The 20294-nt window shown below is 39.6% G+C and overlaps 1 protein-coding gene across 2 annotated transcripts in view; it reads left to right on the forward strand.

The window, feature by feature from the left end:
* Positions 1-20108, forward strand: part of vsnl1a (visinin-like 1a) — a 35494-nt gene extending 15386 nt beyond the window's left edge. For both annotated transcript variants that reach the window (XM_046060298.1, XM_046060297.1), the window contains exons 3-4: positions 16190-16405; positions 17892-20108. In XM_046060298.1, coding sequence (XP_045916254.1) covers positions 16190-16405; positions 17892-18089 — 414 coding nt within the window. In that variant the 3' untranslated portion in view covers positions 18090-20108. The remainder of the gene's footprint in view (positions 1-16189; positions 16406-17891) is intronic.
* The last annotated feature ends 186 nt before the right edge of the window (positions 20109-20294 follow it).

The following is a 20294-nucleotide window of genomic DNA, read 5'->3' on the forward strand; positions in this document are numbered from 1 at the left end:
GGGGGTCGGTCATGACTACTTACATAATATAACTCATTAAAAGTAATGAATCTCAGTTCTTTTAAACATTACTTTATATATTTTAAATATGACTCTTGATCAGTTGCTGGACACATAAATATGACTAAATGGATATAGAAATTAGAAGTAGATTTAATGGTTTCAAGGTGATAATACCACAATATAAATGTCGTAAAGTTATCTGTAGTCAATTCACATGCAATAGCTTATTTAACTGCATATTTTTAATTGAAGGGACCAGTATTCTCTCACTGCGGTGAAGAGGCTGATAGATGGTTAGATCGCTTATCGAACAAGGCTTCTTTTTTTTATTATTTGTGAAAACAATTTGGGGGTATTTTGTTAATTGTATTTATGGATTTATACCTCTATGCTGTAATGTGTATAGGCTCAGTCACAGCAAAATCCATCTGCACATCCTCGCAAAATACACAGTGCTTAAGGCTTGGCTACTAACAAGGAGCTGGGAAACTGCTGAAGCAGGTGAGCTAACCACTAACACACTAGCCAGCCAGGAACATGCTAGCATTGGTAAGTCACAATAGCTGTCAGAGCTTCTTTCTCTTTACCCCTCCCTGACATCTCGTTCTTAGGATTGTACATTAAAAAGGAAAAAAAAAACTTATTCAAAAGATGTTTTTGTACCATCGACTCCTGTTTCATAACAGGAGTTGATGAAAACCATGTTTATTTATGAAACAGTTTTTACTTAAATACAGGTGGATGTTGCAACACAGCTAATAAGCTCCAGTTGGTCCTTGTGTTTTGACTCTCCGGCTGTCCATTTTTCCTCAAAGATCAGCACTGTCAACACAGTTTGCTATTGGTCAGCAGTGTGAATTTGCGCGTCTGTATGTAGACATTGAGTTTACAATAATATAAAACAGACTAAAGCAGCAAATCACCACATTTAAGAAGCTGGAAGCAAGAAAATCTGTGGCATTTGTCTTAATAAATAGCTTAGACCAATCCTCAGTTATCAAATGCATACTTACTATACAAATTCTGTCTGTTTGCTGATTGATTAAAGAACACATTGTTTTAGCACCAATATGTAATGTAATGAAGAAACTCCATCTGAGATGTTCTACTGATAATGAATTGGAGGCTGAATTTTTTTAGACTCACTGTTCGATTTAGTTTTTACTCAATATGTGTATCCATCTGCAAGTTTAGTGTGACAGCACCTTGTCTGTCTTGTTTTTCGCTTTCCGAGAGGAGTGTCACTGTTCATAAATCCTGGTCAAGCAACGAGGATCATTAAACTGACCTGGTTTTTGTTTCCCAGTGGATTCTCACTTTTAGTTGCATTGCCAATGCCAGACAGTGATATAAAAATGGAAGAGAGTCTTCTGTGACAATTCACACTCAAGCGCTTGCATGCCACAGTGTGTGAAATTTCTCATCCCTGACATGCCAGCCGCTCGGGAGCCATTTGTAACAGGATAACGACACTCCCTGAGATGTTAAGGTGATAGATTTTTTTTCTTGCGCTTGATGCATGCAGAGACAGCAGCCACTCTCACAGATAGCCACAAACATACATTTAACAGTGATCCAAAATGCATTATTCAGTCCTTTGTTTAAAACAGGAAATTACTGTTATAATTAAAATACAGTTAGCATCCTGTTGTGTATGTTGTGTGTCTGTCTATACAATGTGTTAGTGTGTTGGTTGACAGTAACATGAAATGAGAATCAATACTGTTGGTCTCCTGCCAGTTGGTGCTCTGTTGTTGTTATTGTGATGAGGTAGCATTTAGCGTATAATGGACTTCATTTTAGTTTCCGCTACACAGCAATTCTCCGTCTCTGTCTCTACTACTTATATTACTGTTATTGTTTCTGTGGTAAACCAGTTTGATATTTCAACTTTGTATTTTGAACTTGGAGCTGCTGGAAAGGCACACCCTGTTTAGAAAATTAATTTTACTACGTCTTGGAATTCAATTGTCATAGTTCCTGTATCATCATACATGAAGATGGCAAAAAACAGAACATTTTGAAAGGAAATATGTGAATATGTTTGTTGCTTTAGATGAGAAGCTATATGAGGGGGAGAGAAGAAGGCCACGCTGTAGATTGGAAGCATTGTTGGTTACACACACACACACACACACACACACACACACACACACACAGGCACACATAAAACACAGACACACAGACACACAGATGCTGACCTGAATATAGATGTACTGTATGGATGGATTCCGCTCTGTTGCGTCTCGCTTGCATAGCCTCAAGGCTTTTGCTGTTGACTGGTGTGGAGTGTGTATGTGTGTTTTGTGTGTGTGTGTGTGTGTGCGCGCACCACTGACCGCTCAGCAGCGCTGACTGTGAGACTCCCTATTGCCTTCCCAGACAGATCGCCGGGCAGAATGATAGGAAGGTAAATGGAGTGACAGACGGACACTGACATCATCTGGCCGACAGCCTGTGTGTGTGAGATAACTTGATAACACTTGATCACAGGAGACAAAAGACAGACAGAAAATACAGAGATACAGAGTTAGATAGACTTAGAAAATTATAAATTATTATTGAGTATCTTCATATTCACTAATGCTGTGTTACACGTTGACTTCCACACAACCATAGTTTAGAGCTGGGACATAAGGAGGAAATCAGTATCACAATATTTATATTAATATTATTACAAAATGGTGTTCAATTAAATGAACCGTGTTCCACTGATATTCATTGCATGAATTTTGGGCTGATACCAATACTTGATATTTGAGTGTTGAAAAAGAACAACAGTAGGGATGTACTGGCTGATATTAGATACGATTAGATAGATGTCACCAGGAGACATATAGACAAGATGATAGACTTACACCGGCTGAAAGTTTTGCCCTGGCCAATGCATTGTTTGGGCTCTACTTTGGATGTAAAAAAAATCATTTGTTAACTAGTTTAGTCAAATTTTAAATACAATCTGCTTTGTACAACAGAATTTGGTGAAACACTTCTTGATAGAATCACACATAGTGGCCATTTTACCATTCTTCAAATATCAAGGCTATATCAAGGCAGAATGAGGGCTTTATTTAAAGACCCAGACCACAGTAGGTGGGCCATTACTGACTTGATCTTCCGATCGTACTAACAGTACACAATATAGAAAAATCAAAAGCTTGTCCAAACTTGCATCCCACTATCACCACATTATTCCTCACCTTTTTTACACATATACCCTCAACTGCCTTACGGCACAATCACCTGTGGTATACAATAACGTTATCTGTATTCTAGCAATTAAAGAAAGAATAAAAAATAGCAAATGACATTTGTCCACCTATAATTTAGTATTCACAAAGACAAACAAATATTGTATTAACTTCTAGGATATCAGAACATATGTAACATGTAAACACACTTCTGCAACCTCCTTTCTCGTTTCTCACTCTTTTTCTCCATCTCTCTCTTTACCCACTTCCTCTCTCATCTCTCTTCCTCCCCGTCCAAGTGGGCTTGTCTCTGCCATACACTAAAAATAGCTTTTGTCATCTCAGAAGCTCTCGTGTCATTCTCTATCGCTGTCACAACACACACACACGCACAGAGCTGAACGCTGCACAAGATGACTCCTGAAAGGCAAGAAATTCTGTTTATGTGGTTTAGCAACATGAAGCACTTTGTGTTCACTCATGACAAGACTTCATTTCATGAGTTGCACTGTGCTCAAATATAGAAACAATCCCAACTATTTGTTTAGACCTCAAAAAAATTGAGTCACACAACTGGTAATGATAAACTCTGGAAAAAGTGACTGACTCATTATGATAGTGAGTTGTTTACAATGTTTATAAAGCACAGAGGGAGAGGAAGCTGACACTGAATTAGCAGACTGTAATTTTCACAAAGACAAACAGTAGTTTTTCCTCTGCGAATTTTCTCCCGTCTTTCTGTAAAGAAAATTGGTGTTAATTGCTGAGAGTGTTTGTGTCAGTGTTTGCAGAAGAGATGCATACGAAACGAGCTGTAAGGGAGAAAACTGACACATAAACACAGTCATAGAGATAAGACGTAAGAATCAAAAGCAAGCTACCACACGCTGAAATGACTTTACTACATTTATTGTGAGCAAGTCGTTTTGGCTATTGCTTCTTCAGGCTGAAATTACAAAAACACTCACAGGTGTGCTAAGTAGACACTGTGTATTTTACATTTATAATAATTTAAATATATATATATGTATAAAATATACATGAGTCACATTACATCATTATAGCCTGTAGGTCCTACCTCTGTCCGTCTACCACTAAAAGGGAAGGGCAAGGCCCCCAGTATCTCAACTTTGCCCAAAGGTGAAACACGCCTCAGAGAAAGGTGTCTAATATCTAATATCAAGAAAGAGCCAAAATCCTGTGTCTCATTAAGTCCATGAGGCTCAGTCATGTTCAGTTCATGGATCCAAAAAGCTTCCCTTCTTAGAAGTTGGTTAATCAGGTTACCCCCTCTTGGATTAGGACTCAATCTTTCAATGCCAATAAATTTAAGTGAAGTTCTTTTTATAATGTCTGGCAATGGTATAATCTATGTTCCCATTCCTAATGGCAGCCTTATGCTCTGCCACTCTCAATTTGAGATTCCGTTTAGTTTGGCCCGCGTACATTAAGCCACATGAACATTTTAGAACATAGAGGACATGGGTAGAAAGACAATTAATTAATTATTTTATTTTACATTACTTTCCTGAATGTGGGTGATTAAATGTTTTTGTGTCAAATGTCAAACATCTGTAGTTACCATCAAGTTATAGTGCCAATTAGTTTATGTGGTAAAGATATAAGATAAGAACTTTATTAATCCCCCGTAGGTGAAATTTAGGTTGACATAGCAGCACAGAGGAATGTATAAATATATATACACTGTACACACTATACACAAACAATATACAATTAATATTCTATGTAGATGTTTAAAAGAGGCAGAAAGGAAGACTGAACGATAGACACATAGAGACACAGAGCAAATGGTCAAATGTTTGGATTTATAATAATGGCTTGCTTTTGACCAGGGCTGCTGTCTGGCCTCGTTGCAATGTCTCACTTCAGACCTTGTTGTAATTGAATTATTCAGCAACGCTCACCGCTGCCTCTGCAGTGTGAGAAGAGGAAAAGGAAAGTTAGTGAGTGAGATAAGCACAAAGTAAGATAATTGGGCCCGTTCTAAGAAGAAATCATATTCAGACGGGGCTTTGTATAATAATCATTAGCACCATCGGCCACAGAGCTATTAGTCTCACCGTGCAGGTTTAAACCCCGCTGCGCAGCGGGGTGGTAGTGAGAATGACATTCAGCTGGTTAACAGGGGTTCAAGCCACTGTGTCAGCAAGCATCTCCCCACGAGAAAGATGCTGAATCCCTATCAGTCACACATCTGATCTTCATGTGGAGGGAGACAAGCAAGCAGAGGAAACCCCTCACAGGAATCTGATTACAGTCACATATAAGTATAATTTCCATTTCTAGTACATGTGAACACGCACGACAAAAAAACGCATTATTAAAAAATATGTTGCCAAGATATTGTTGTGTATTCTAACATGCACTCAAGGTCATGTCAGGTCGTCTTGCATTTGTCAAAGTACTCTGTAAATAAAATGGGGCTTGTTAATCAATGGAGTGGTCCTCCTCTTCCCAGCTTGTAGTGCTTTAGAGTAGGACATAATAAGGTTAGGAGCCTGGCTTTCCCATTCTTTCTCTCATTATCTTGTGTCTCATTTTCACTCTCTTGGTTTTTCTCTCTGTGCCTTGCAATTTATACTCGCTCTCATTTGCAGCTGTCGGGTGTTGTTTTGTCTGTTAACACCTTGTCTTTCTGTCTTTCTTGCCGTCTAATAAAACAGAAAAGGTATGGCCCAACATATTGACAGTTAAAGGAATAGTTGCCAATAGTTAAATGAGAATATCCCATGCCTGTACACTAAATATGAATCTATAGCCACAACGGTTAGCTTAGCATAAAGACTGGAAATGGGGAATCTGTTAGGCTGGCTCTGTCCAAGGTTGGGAAAATATCCACCTCTCGGCACCTCAGAATATTATTTAGCAAGTTAAATCTACTTTGTTTCAGTTGTACAGAAATATAAATATAAAAATGAGTTATGGTTTTACAGGGCGTTAAGAGCTGGGATTGTTTCTTGGCCAACCAATGACCTCCTGAAGACTCCAATTAAGATTAAACAAATCAGATATAACTTGTTAACTATAAACTTTGGGCTTCTATTTGGCAGATTTATAGACAGGCAGATTTGTAACCGCCAGGCTAGCTGTTTTCCCAGCTTGAATGTCTCTATGCTAGGCTAAGTTAATATTTAGTTTCATATTTAGCATACAGACATTAAAGTGGTATCAATCGTTTGAGTGAACTTAAAAATACAAAAATAAGTGGAGACTCCAAACTGTGGAGCTATTCATTTAAGGTGAATAAGAATAAGCACCAGGTTGAAAAAGAAAAAATCAGATTCCCTCACAGTCCTTCTCTTTATTGACTTAGATCCCATTAATACTCACTAAAGTATTATACATAGTTACACCTCTGGCTTCTGCCGTTCTGAACCTGTCACATGTCATAATGTTAAGTAAGTTAAGAAAACAGAACAGTTATGGAAGCGAAACCATTAGAGTGATGAGAGCCAAAAGGCTTGTTCTGCCACATAATGATACTAACAATATGCCAGTTCTTGTTACGGGTCAGATGGTGTTGAAATTGCATCTATACGATTTGAACAGTTAGATAAACACATTACTAAAGTTGTGTAAGTCCATTCGTGGTTGTTTACAGTGTGTCTCTTAATCAGCAACATCTGAATTCTATTCCCCATGGGTACAGTGTGTCAGATAATATGGCTGCCAGATTCCCAAAATTAAGTTATACAGGGAGATTGTTTTAGTACAGTTGATCAAAACATTTAATTATGGAGGCTAATCTGAACACAACCACAATGATAAAAAAACAAACAGACACAGTTAATATTACAGGTAATATTATGTAGCAAGCAAAACTTTATTTATATAGCACATTTCATTCCATGCATTAAAACAATGTGTTGCACAGAGCATGAGCTACCACAGAAGTTATATTGTAAAGATAAGGTAATTATTCCCATGGGGCAATTTTGCACAGCCAGCAGTACAATCAACTCGCTAAACAACACATAAACCATTCACACACAAAATACATAAAACATTAGACATAAGTAAACACAATTAAAACAGACATAAGAAAAATGTATGTGAATTAAAAACCATAATGAAAGTTGGAATAAAATTAATAAAATAAAGAATTAGGACCAGCAACCCACCAGTAAAAAGTGAATTAAAAAACATTAAAAAATTAAGAATAAGAGTAAATAAAATTATAATTAAGACCATCAGTTGACTAATACAAATCATGAGTATAAACCAATGAAATAATTAAGAATAAAATAATATAAAATGTTAGTTAAGACTAGCAAACCGGACTACTGAAAGGAACAGCTAAACAGGAATGTTTTGAATTTGGTTTTAAAAGTCGATAGCGTTGGGGCTCACCTAACATGACTGGGTAGGAAGTTCCAGCGGCTTGAAGCGTAAAAGCTAAAGGCAGCTTCATCGGTTTCAGCTGGTTCATAGCTCAGTCAGAGCATGTCAGAGAGATATTGAGGTTCCACACCAGGTAGGGCCTTAAAAACAAGGATTCAAATTTTAAAATCAGTTCTAAAATATACTGGGAGCCAGTGTAACGACCTCGCCACAGGCATTATATGGTCATATTTGCTTTTTCTTGTTAAAACTCTTAACAGTACCATCTTAGTTTAGCGCGTCAGCATGCTTGCATTAGCTAATTAGCACTGAACAGGAAGTACAGCTGAGATTGATAGGAACGTCTGTAGTTTTGCAGGTATTTGGTCGTCAATCAAAGTATTGGACAAACTGAAATGTGCCTGTGGTACCAGAGGAAATGACAGGAGATTTTCAATGTCATTAGTAGCCATCCTCTGGGGATCATGAATGTCTGTGCAACATTTTATGACAGGACAGTGATGGATTGTCTAACCGACCGACATTGCCATCTCTAGAGCCATGCAGCTAGCGTGGCTAAAAATATATCACAAACTGTAGAGGTTTCAGCATTGAGTGTTAAATATCTATACATTTTTGAATACTCTTAATGTCGAAAATGTTGTCATAAATGCTTAGTGCAAGTGAAAAAGCATTTGGCTGGATTTCGAGCCCCTTCCAAAATGAGAACTCTAAATTTAAAGAGACATGACATGGGAAAAGAGAAATAAAGTGAGTGTTTTCGTGCCAAACTGACTCGGTTGCCTTCTCAGGCAAACTCAAGGTGCTGATACCTGCAGAGAGAAATAAGGGAAAGAGAAAGGTTGCTGCTGTTCATCTTAATGCAGCACATTAATGCCCTGCACAACAACATGAGAGCACTGCTAATGACTTACAGCAGTCAGCTGTCTCTTAAAATGGGTCACAGGCCTGCCTGTTACCTTTGAGTCGCTGTATCATGAGAATACAGCTAGATCTATATTTGCATGCACCTCAGGGTTAGAATAAATGCATATTGGTTGGTTTTAATAAATTCGCTCAAATATGAGGGAGATTATATAAACCATTTAGACATCGTGTGGATGTTTTAGCTCCCTCTAAGTCAGATGGTCATCATTTTGAGGCAGCAGGGTGTACAAACACACGAGTGTTTGATTGCAGATTCAGACGTAGGAGGGTTTCTCATACACGTGCACAGACTCAGACGAGATTGAGCAGCCATGATGATTTTATGCTTGAGGAGGAATAGCCAAGGAGGTTTGATGAGTCATGTAGAATGGAGGCACAATGTAAATAATGAACCATACTGTTGACATCTAGAGAAAACGGGAAAGAGGTTGTGTGTTGTTGTTCCGTATTACCTCCCCATATCTTACCCTTCCACTTCTTCTCTCACCTCTTTCTCCATCTTCCTCCATTCCTCTCTGGCTCTTTGATCCTTTGGCCCTGCTGAGCCTCAGAAGCTTGCAGGTCGATTGGGAGATTTTTAAAAGGTGGCTTCAAAATGCACAAGCTCCTGTGGATTCATCTTGCTAAGCACTTTACTTGCTAAGCATTAGCCATTCTGGACACACCACTGGCAAGTGAAGATAAAGCGAGCAAGTCCTCCTCTTTTTCTCTGTTATTCTGCCTCGCTTTGAATTGCGTCACAAGGAGCAGAGGGTAGCCCTCAGGTCTACCTGCCAAACCTGGCAGCCAGCAGTGAGTCAGACTCTGCTTCCTGCCCTGCTTGGCTGCTTCTCTGTTTCTGATTTAGATCAGAGTTGGTAGCAAAAAAGCAGGAAAATGGCACTGGTGGAATGCGCTAGACATGATGTTTCTTTGTACTGAGATGTTGATAAATACCTTTGTTTTAGTATACTTTAACACCAGAATAAATAGTTATTGATATGGGGCTACTGACAGGGAAGTAGTGTGACGGATTTACCTCTAATTGCAGACTTTCTCTCTCTTTCCCTCCTCTAGTCATTCTTTTCTCAATGCCATTAACCATTCTCCTCACCCTTCCCCTGAGGCATGAAATACATTTCCACACTCAATAGTGCCATCTGCTGTTGTGCTGTTTAACGCTACCAGATGGGTGTTTTGTAAGCACAGATAAACTAGGGTCAGGGGCAGGTCCTTTCCAAATTCCTCTTAAATCACAAGCTGAATGATTGTGTGCAGTCCAGGAATCAGAACTATAATTCATAATAGGCAGCAGGGATATCTAGCCAGCCATTCAAAGCTGATCCTTTTGATCAGTCTGCTGTATAGTTTGCATGTGGCAAAACAGGAGGACACCCACCCTCCCTACCAACAACCCACACACCAGTACCCGTTACACTTCTCATTTGTGGTTTATATTTTACAAGTAGCCCCTTTTTTTGAAAGCCTATTGTCTCACTCATCTTACAAACCTTGACCATAAACAAAGGTCACACATTTATTACTGCATTTATGTCTGATTACACCGCCACAGCCAGAGATCCATCCCTGCCGTATCCAATTCATTGTAGTATCTGTGTGATGGCAGCCATTTTCTCATGTGATGTAATCAGAATCAAAGGAGGTGGAGGTTTGTTCCCTGTCACCTGCCGCTCTTCATCTATCTATCTATCTATATATATATATATATATAGATATATAGATAGATAGATAGATAGATAGATAGATAGACTTCATGGAATTTTAAGGATTATGATTTTAATAAGATTAGAAAAAACATGCTTATTTTAGGGGTCATTGAGAAAATTTTCTATGGAATGAATTACTGCTAACTTTTTTACCTTTGGTGACACTGATATCACAGCAGACACCCATCTGAAAGGAACAAGCAGATGATTAAAAATTCTATTTACAGAGCAGAGGGGATTGAATGTGTTTGTATGCGTGTGTGTGCGTGCGTTTGCATGCGTTTGTTTTTCCTATCTGTGCAGACCCTGGAGGCTTTGAAGCAGTAGCAGCTACAGTAGTACGCTGGCTAAGTTTCTGTTGCTGTCTGGCATGTCACTGAGGGTTTATGTAAGAGCACACGCAGGCTCCGACTCTCACGCAGACACACACACAATGTAAATACCCCAGCAATAGATTATGCATCTATTCCCTTGCTCTCTCCTTCTCATGCCATTGCGTTCTGCTCAGTGAAGAAGCATCTAAACGATGCCTTGACAAAGCCACTGCTGTCAAACCAAGGTCCTGCTAATGTGTATCTCCAGATAAGCTTGACTGCATGTGACAATGTTAGCAAAGTGGTGCATGAAACATAAGGCATTATTTCCACAGCCCTCTGGTGCCACAGTGGAATGACAAGTCAAAGCCTCATTTTTGAGTGTAACGGGAAAATACGGACCTCAAGTTCTTTGAAGGGCAAATTCCAGTCTCAGACTGACCTCTAAAACCTGTGCTTGTATGCTGGGGAGATGAATAGCCAATGACAAACCTTCTACATATTGTTAGAGGCAGTGCCTCTAGGACCCTTATGCGAGGATAGATGACCTTGTGGGCTTCATGAAAGCTGTGTGGAAATTTCAATAGGCTTTAGTCTATAAATTGTTATTAACTGTGCAGCTCAGATCGATTGCATTCTATTTTATTCTATTCTCTGATGTTCCAGTTTAGGTGGTCACCAAGCATAGTGAGGAATTATTTTTTCTTTTGGCACTAGTCCCAGGTAATGATAACATTTATCCTTGGAGTAAAATCATATTGAACCAACCATATTGTTTAGGGAGAGGGAACCCACGAACCAATGAGCTCTGAGGCTCCCAAAAGTGTGTACATGTGAGTGTGTGTGTGTGTGTGTGTGTGTGTCATGTTAGCATGTGTCCCTGGACAATGGAAGCAGCAAGGAGATCAGAAAGATATGGAGATGGATGGATTTGGAATCAGACACTGTCAGTGGAAAATAAAGGCACACACGACAGAGCATGGCATCTCCATGGCAGCGGTCCAGGGCGGGCATTATGAGTGCAATGAATGATCACCCATTGGGTTGTGTTCTGGGGAAATAGGGGGAACAGGGAGAGGTCTGTTTTGGCAGCGTGTCAAATCAGGTGTGATTAATTGCAGCTGGCATATACGGAGAAGGGTCTTAATTATTGTGTTGTTTTGATTTGGCTCTTTATCTGCGTTGTTTTTTTCTGTGAAGCACTTAACCTTATTAAGAAAAGTATTATTATTAAGTATTATATAAATAAAGTTGACTATTATCATTAGTATTATGATTATTATTATATTATTATTATGATGTTATAATACAATACTTACATTTTTTTTTCTATTTATGCCTGACACTTTTTCAGCAATAGCCATTAAATGTATTAACATTTACATTTAGTTGTCTCTTTGTATAGTTTCTGGCGGCATCTGCCTTTCAAGTGTGGTAATTAAATTGTGCACGGGAAATGATGCATATGGCGACGTTTGCATCAAAAGTTCAGAATTGCCATTTTAATGTTTTTATACAACTTTGTGCAAACAAATAAAAACATCATGTTTTTCTGTTGCAAAAACAAAAACTGCTGTATAGGTGGATTGTTCAAGCAGCTATTTATGACCCATATTTACATTTATTTTTTAGGCAGTGACCTCTAGTGGCCGTACTCAGTATGACAGGAGCAAGTGAAGTCAGGTGATGTAGTATGAAGAGCGAGAAATAACACTGTGAGAAGGTCTATGTAAGGAGGTGGGTGAGGTGGATGGAATGGTCAGATGAGCAAAGGACTACCACCCAGTCGAATAGAGTTCGAGTCCCGTGTGAAATGAAGACAGTTATTTGAAGTTTTAAGTAAATAACGCAATGTAGGCGACTTAATTGACGTGACTTGCGTTAATTAAGGTCAAGCAAACTTACGTATCGTAGTTGTTTAAATCCAAACCATGATCTTATCCTAAACCATGGGTTTAATGTCATGAGACTTATCTAATGTCCTTAAGATCCAGCATGTCTGTTGCTGGACTGGTACTTTCCAACCATTATTTATGTTGTTTTGGATGTCACTGTCAATCGACCTATTTTGTGGTTTAGGTACAAGGACAAGTTGCAATATAAACAAAATTTAGGCTGAGCGAGCTAGCAAAAAGTAGCGTGCTTTCCTCCTTTTTCTAAAAAGAGTCTTCCACATTTGCTTATGACAAAGTGCTCCATATTATACAAACAGATAGCTATTTCCATTAGTTGAAAGCGCAGGAAAAAGCAAGTAAGTGTCGGTGTTTAGACTTATCTGACTGATCAAAATAATACAGTTCTCTTTACACATTATGGCCATGTAAAGTTGTGACAGTAACATTTTAAAACTAAATGACAAATGAATCACAACCAACAGATCAATTGACAGTGAAAGTAAATTAATTATTCATCCAAAAAGAATACAGTATATTAATATATTCAATAGATTCATATTGCTTTATGACAGTAGGGTGTCTCAGTGGGTGGGGAGATGCTGCAGAGAACTACTTATAGTAGGCTGCCTCTAATCAGTTACACTTATAAAGGCTTACATTTACCATTTTTTAATATATTTTTTTAGTACTCAGATAACAGTAATCCAGTTACATGCAATCTGCAGCTCCACAAAACTGCAACAGAATGTGCATATAGTAAATAAATCTTCATCGCATTTAAATCCTAACCCTCGCGAGCTCAACACTGCAAGCTTTTAAGCTACAAGATGTCTGTCCAGCTTAACTGTTATCTGAAGAGCTGGCAGCGCAGGCAGGCAAGTCTGGATCGAATATTGCTGTTACCTAACCTGAAGTTATTTTCAAACCAAACACAAGTCAGATGTCGCTTGTTACTGATGAGCTTCTTGAGTTTCTCATCTGAGGTTTGCTGTTGAGTCACTTCTTTGTGCTGTTTCAGTGTTTTGAGCTGCATTATTCATCTGTTCTATGATCTTACAGTCAGTCACTGTTCTGTTAGTGTGAAATGGCCTTCATTGAAGTGTGACTAGTGAAGTGTGTCTTTCTATTTTGTGCTATTTCTCTCACTCTTTCTCTTCCTCTCATTCCTCCCTCTTCCTGCGTGTCTATCCTCTCTTCTTCTCCTCTTCCCTCCCTCCCCTCTGGCTTTCCCTCTCCCAGCTTTTGGATCAGCACCAGTGCCAGCTTGCAGGCTGATTATGAAGGCTTTAATGTTCCATTTAACAGCAGCATGTTTTGGGTCGTGCGCGTGTGGAGGTTGGGTATTTCAGGGTATCCGTTTCACAGAATAGTCCTCGCCACACACTGGTTGACACACACAAACACAGCGACATTAGCCTTTATTAAGCCAGCTGTGCCTGTACGCCTGGCTCATCCCTGAGCGGCATTCAGCCTGTTCTTTGATGGCCGACTTCAAACAGCCGTATCAAACAGCCGTAACGGCAAATGGGAGCCAAATCAGGAGAGAGATAAGACTTAATGGAAATGTTAACAGCCTAATATCCGTAGCTGTAAAGGCGAGAAAACAGTCGCTTCAAGTCCTGACCAGGTCATATTGGTAATTGTGTGCCATCGAGTGAAGGTTTTGTTTTTCCTCCTTGACAGCTGCTGTCTATTTCTCTGACGTCTAACAATGCTTCTAGGTGTGACAAAGACAGATAAGATGAACCAGAGAAACTCAGATGGAGGAATTTCACAGTCTCGTCACCCTGTCCCACTTTTTTTCTTTCTTCTCTCCATTTTTACATAAGAAAGTGTTTCATAACTTGCCAGATTGTCGAGGCGCCGCAGTGGCTTTCTCTCCCCCTCCCTCCCATCATCATCTCTGGTGCATCACTTCCCTGACACTTTTCCTCCTCCCTCTCATTTTCCCTCTCCCCTCCTTCCCATCAACTCCTCATTCCCACGTCGTCCCGTCCGTTCCACATGCCGCCTCCTGCTCCTCCAGAGCTCGGGCAGACGAGCTAATGGAGGTCCATACGGGGTCAGGGGGCAGCACTAGTGGGGAGTAAGCCATGTCGCATTTGTGCAGAAAGTGTCAGGTGGTGTCCTGTCCATCCTGGCAGCTCTGCGCCTGCCCCCTGTCCCGTGGGGGCTTCCTTCCTCAAATTAGTTTGGCTTCTCCGGAGCAAAAGGGCAGATAGGGACCTGGATCGCCGCCACACTCCCTCTAACACTTCCTCTGTCACACTCATTTTAGTCTCCTCTCCATCTTTTCTTTCCTGTCTCCATTCTTCTGTCTCTCCTCATCTCTTTGCTCACTGACATTCCTCTCTCTCTGCCCAACACCCCCCCCCCACCCCTGTCTGTTAACACTGCAGTCTGATCAGTTACTACTGCAGTAAAAATTTACATGGCGGGGACCTTATTGCAGATGGGCAGAAGTGATTCTCACTGTGTAACCATGTTCTATTTATCCTCCTCCTCTATCTCTGTTTCTTTCTCCCCCTCAGCCCTCTCTCTTTTTAACTCCCATCCACTGCACTCTCTCCTCTCCCATTAGGATTCATAGCCTTGACTCCCCCCCCCCCCTGTTGTTTGCGCATGCTGGGATAGTTACTCTTAGCAAAGGCCAGGGCAGCATCATCGCCTGTTTCTTCACCTCTGTATGACGAGAGTGTCTGCTACACACAAGGACACAGTGTAGCCTAAAAGAAAAGTACACGTGCCTCTGATTGCTTGCCGCGTGAAACTGCAGCAGATTTTTTCCCCAACTGCTTTGAAAGTTCCCCTTTACTCTTCTGAAGTTTAGAGCTGCTATAATCAAACTTTTTAACAATTATAATGGATGAAATGTGGAATGGGAAAGGGGTCGCTCTCATGAAACCACAGATAATGATCACCCGACTGTGCAGTTTTCACTCAGCTTTACATTTTGACTGTCTTTAAATTAATTGTTTGGGTTTTACAGCTAGCATATTTACTGTTTTGATTCACTCTCGCCAACATCAATTCTAGACGCAGCAGGCAGCTCTAAAAACTGTATGCTTCATGTCCAGCGCCAAACAGCAGACAGACAACGTTAGCAACTAGCTGATGAAGCTAGATATTTCCCTCAGGAGTTGGTGGAGACCAAAACCAGAGCTAAGACAGAATGAAATAGCATTCGCAAGATAGCCAGAAAGTATTTGAAAGTAAGCCAAAATTTGTAATTACCATATCATGAAGCTGAAATCCAATCTGTTCCAAAACATTCCCTTTTGCTTCAAGGTAATAATGTACAAATTATATGTTAGTTCTGTGGCTTGTGACCTGGAAACACTGGTGGCGGTTTCTGTGTAATAACCATGAATCAGGGCTGCAAAATGAAAAAAAGCAAGGTCATGTGGAAGGTTATATCTAATGAATCGCTCGGCTTCTCGCGGCTAACCACACTGTTCACGGTCTACAGTCGATGGCGAGCCAAGCAACGGAGCAGTGGCCATCCATGGCATTAACCTCTGACCTTTTCTTCTTGCTGAATATTGATGTTCCTTTTGCGTGGTGTTTGCATCATCGAGAGATCAAGCTTATGACTCGGGACGTGAAAGTTTCCCCATTTCAGATTAGCAGAGTGGTTTTACTGGCTCAAAACTGACAAACTAGCAAAGTGTCCTTCAACATGGCTTCAATACGCAAGGCATCATTTGTGGAGGGGTTATTAAAACAAGCTAATTTTGGAAGACTTGACCATGGGGGAAAAAGCTATACTTTCTTTTCTTTTTTCATTCCAGTTCTTCCCTTATGGCGACGCGTCCAAGTTCGCCCAGCACGCCTTTAGGACCTTCGACAAGAACAGTGATGGCACCATCGACTTCAGAGAGTTCATCTGTGCGTTGTCCATCACATCACGAGGCAGCTTCGAGCAGAAACTCAACTGGGCCTTCAACATGTACGACCTGGATGGAGATGGCAAGATCACACGGGTGGAGATGCTGGAGATCATCGAGGTAAAGCAGAGAATAATCTTGGAATAATCTTTATTGGGGTGCTAAATTGACTTTTTAAATTTGCCTTCACAGCCACATTGCAATCAAATCCTTATTCTCAAGTTAAAATATTAGTAATCTTGATATTTATTTATACATCTTGAACTTTTAACGATTAAGTAGCATCAGTGCATTTATTGGCAATACTGTTTCAATTTATAGCATGTATAATTATAATTGACAGACACAGTTTATGTTAATAGCATTTCTTGGTAAAAGTTAGATGAGAAGATTCATACCACTCATGTCTGAATGCTTGTTATGAAGCTAAAGTCAGGAGACAGTTAGCTTTGCTTAGCATAAAGACCAGAAACAGCTAGCCTGGCTGAAGGTAACAAAACCCACCTACCAGTATATTTAGCTTATATACATGAGAGTGGGATCAAGCTGCTCATTTCACTCTCAGCAAGAAAGCGAGTAAGTGTAGAGAACTATTTCTTTAAGGTTCTCCTGCTTTGTTTGGTGGCGACATTTAGCAAGCAGGCGATCCATTGCCGCATGATTGTTTGCTTTTTAACCTGCTGAGTCACAAGGATGAAGCATGTTTGATTTTTTTTTTTGTTAGTTAAAGGTTATACAGCAGAGGGTTGAGCCTACAGGGCCTGACAACACATTCATAAACATGGATAATATGAAACAAGCAACAAGAGGCATACGTGCATGTTTCGAGCACACACATCTAGAATTTGGGGTTTACTTTGTCTCTGCCTGATGCAGAATATTATAGTCAGGCAGAGGGGAAGATGTTTTTGTTATTGCATTACATTACATTGTCTACTGGCATCATTTCTTTCCACTCAAATGTGATGCTGAAATCACTATGCCCCATATATTTATGCAAGATATATTAATATTGGCTTATTTCCCATTCTTCTAAAATATTTAGACTAAAAATTATAATTAATTTTACTCATAACCGGGATTATTAGAAAATTATTTTACAAACAGCCGTACATGCAGACACAAATAACCAATTAAAAAACAGTTTCTGGTTAACAGTGGTTCCACTGATGTGTACGTAGAATAAATATAGAAAAGTTGTTTTTTTCATGCATGTGTGGATGTTTGCAGAGACTAATCGTTCACATGTAGTTTTTTATGTTGGAAAACACCAGTAAGTATGAATAAATAGAAGCTAATAGCACACAGACTGTGGTTACTATGCACCTTTATTTTTATTTGGACAGAACATCACATTGTCTGTGCAAATACAGACTCATAGGTGCTACAGAGTAGTTGACGCCAACCCATCTGTGCTGCTGTCATGAGAAACTTTGGAAAGGACACCTCATTTTAACACACAAACATGTTTCCTTGATTCCTCTGTCCTCGCGTCTTTTCCTTGCAACCGCTCAGGAAAAGACAAGGTGAAGAAAACATTGATGCATTAAGAGACTTGTACCTCATCTCTTCTAAAAACACTGCTGCTCTATTTCTCTACCTGCAGGCTATCTACAAGATGGTGGGCACAGTGATCATGATGAAAATGAACGAGGACGGCCTGACGCCCGAGCAGAGGGTGGACAGGATCTTCTCCAAGATGGATAAGAACAACGACGACCAGATCTCGCTGGAGGAGTTCAAAGAGGCGGCCAAGAGCGACCCGTCCATCGTATTACTGCTGCAGTGTGACCTCCAGAAATAGGCCAGAGGGCGAGCGAAGCGCTCCACCAGTCGCCAAGGACTGCACAGAAAGAATTTCATGTTCCATTCAGTTTGCAGCTATTTCCACTGAAAAAAAAATGCTTGGACTACCTTTCAATGGATCTGCTTCTTGTGTTTGAAACACTCGTGTGCATGAGAATGTTATTTGCTATAAAAAGATCTACACACAACATACAACAGTGTGCAGGTGCACACTCACACCATACACACACACACACACACACACACACACACACACACACCTCTAACTACATATGAACACCTCGCACAAATACTATATATAGATATATAAATATGAATATATATTTAAATTATTTAATGATCAACTGCCAAAATGTGAAGTGTGCAAAGTATTTTCCATACAGTTTCATTCGACTGGAGCTTGCACATCAGTGATGTGCTATGTTGAATTTGCCGCTACTCTATTTATTGTTCCAAGTTTACTGACGCTAGCTGTACGTGTTTCACAATACTGAGTAATGTCAACTGAACCAAATTCCTATGATAATGTATCTGCCTCCAATAAAACATTCTATCCACCATCTCGAATATTAGCTCTAGAAGAGATGGTTAGCGTTTGTCCAACTTTTCCTTCCAAAACATGCTTGTAATGTCAGTAAAAAAAATGTAAATGTAGTTAATTTGCATGCCTTTAGGTTCTGCCTTAAAAAACTCCTCATTTTGCATCCTGTAATCGAAGACAGAAAGCCTTATCAAAGCGGCGTGGTGACACTGAATAGGGAGCAAAAATCATATAGCAGTAGGTCCTTCTACAAGTATCGTCATATGGGATGTGATTTTTGTGATCTGTCGAGACGTTTTTTTTTGTTTGCTTTAACTGTCGGAGCATGTTGTAGATTAGCTGTAGTATATGTTGCTAAGAACTAAATCCCAGCCCCTGTGCATTCAAACACACTATTTCAATACAAATTATCAGATACTGAATGTGGAGGAATCCATCATTTTAAACAAGTATCAGACATAAATTGTTTTTGAATTTTTGAAGCAAACAGACTGGAGGCAAGTGAGATCAAACATTTACATTAGGTTTCCCTGGAGAATGAATGGAGCTTCCCCTAGCTGGAGTTAAATTAGATTAGAAAGAAGAACTAATTATTCATCTATAGTTGGAGAGCATTGTTGTCAAACTAAGTTATAATCTGTGTGTCACCATCACAGCCACTTTTTTCCAATTAGCCTACAGGTTGCATATCAATGCGATGAATTCAGAGGAGTTTCTTTAGACTCGTTAACGAGGAGAAGAAATAAGGCAGCATTTTAACTTTATTGTTTGTCTTTTTCAGTGGAAGTACATGAGTGCAAAAGTAGTGAGAGGAGCAGTGAATGGTGTTTCATTATACACTGTAACTACTAGAGGACAGTCCTTACTGTAAAGACATGTGTTTAGTGGGTTGGACAATTCGACCTCCCCAACCCTCAAAGTATTTCTCTCTTAAAAATATGTCAATCTTTTTGTACTTTTTTACTCCCCCCATCACACATTGTACACATACTGATGCATACTAAATGTAGAGAAGTTCAGCGAAGTGTGAAACCTCCTAAACATGATTTGGAAATAACATCTAATCCTGATTGCATCTTAAAATAGGTTTCCCTGGCCCTGTCTGAGGCACAGCAGACACTTTCCAACTTGCATTAATACTACCAATGTTTTAAGAGCTAAAGGAGGCTAAAGAAGATGTGTTATCTCATACTAAACTGTATTTCAATAAAGATCTAGCATACCAGTCAGTCATCTCTCAACAGTGTGGCTTTTCCCCTGTCAGTTTGTAATCTGAACTTCTTTACATGAAAATCTTTGGCCAGATAATGTTTCTAATACTAACTCTGTTATTACTATTAATGCTATCAAGATACCAAATGTAAGCAAAGGCAACCGTGTACAAGGATTCTTTTGTAGCATGTATTGTGTCCCTGACAACATGGCTGCACTACTCCCTGTGTTGTGATTTAATCTAATAAAAGGAACTCTATGGGATCTTGTCTGGTCTGCTAACTCAAGAAACCATCTTCTCAAGCAACATCAGATGTAAATTACACCTAGACCACTGGTTCCCAATCTTTTTATACCCCAACATTCCTATCAGATTAGCTCAAATACTGCAGTGAAATGTTCCAATTGTGTTCATTTCAATTTATTTTAGATTGTAGATGTTGAGTAACA

This window comes from Micropterus dolomieu, linkage group LG10 (genome assembly GCF_021292245.1).
Source record: "Micropterus dolomieu isolate WLL.071019.BEF.003 ecotype Adirondacks linkage group LG10, ASM2129224v1, whole genome shotgun sequence".
Classification (NCBI taxonomy): Eukaryota; Metazoa; Chordata; class Actinopteri; order Centrarchiformes; family Centrarchidae; genus Micropterus; species Micropterus dolomieu.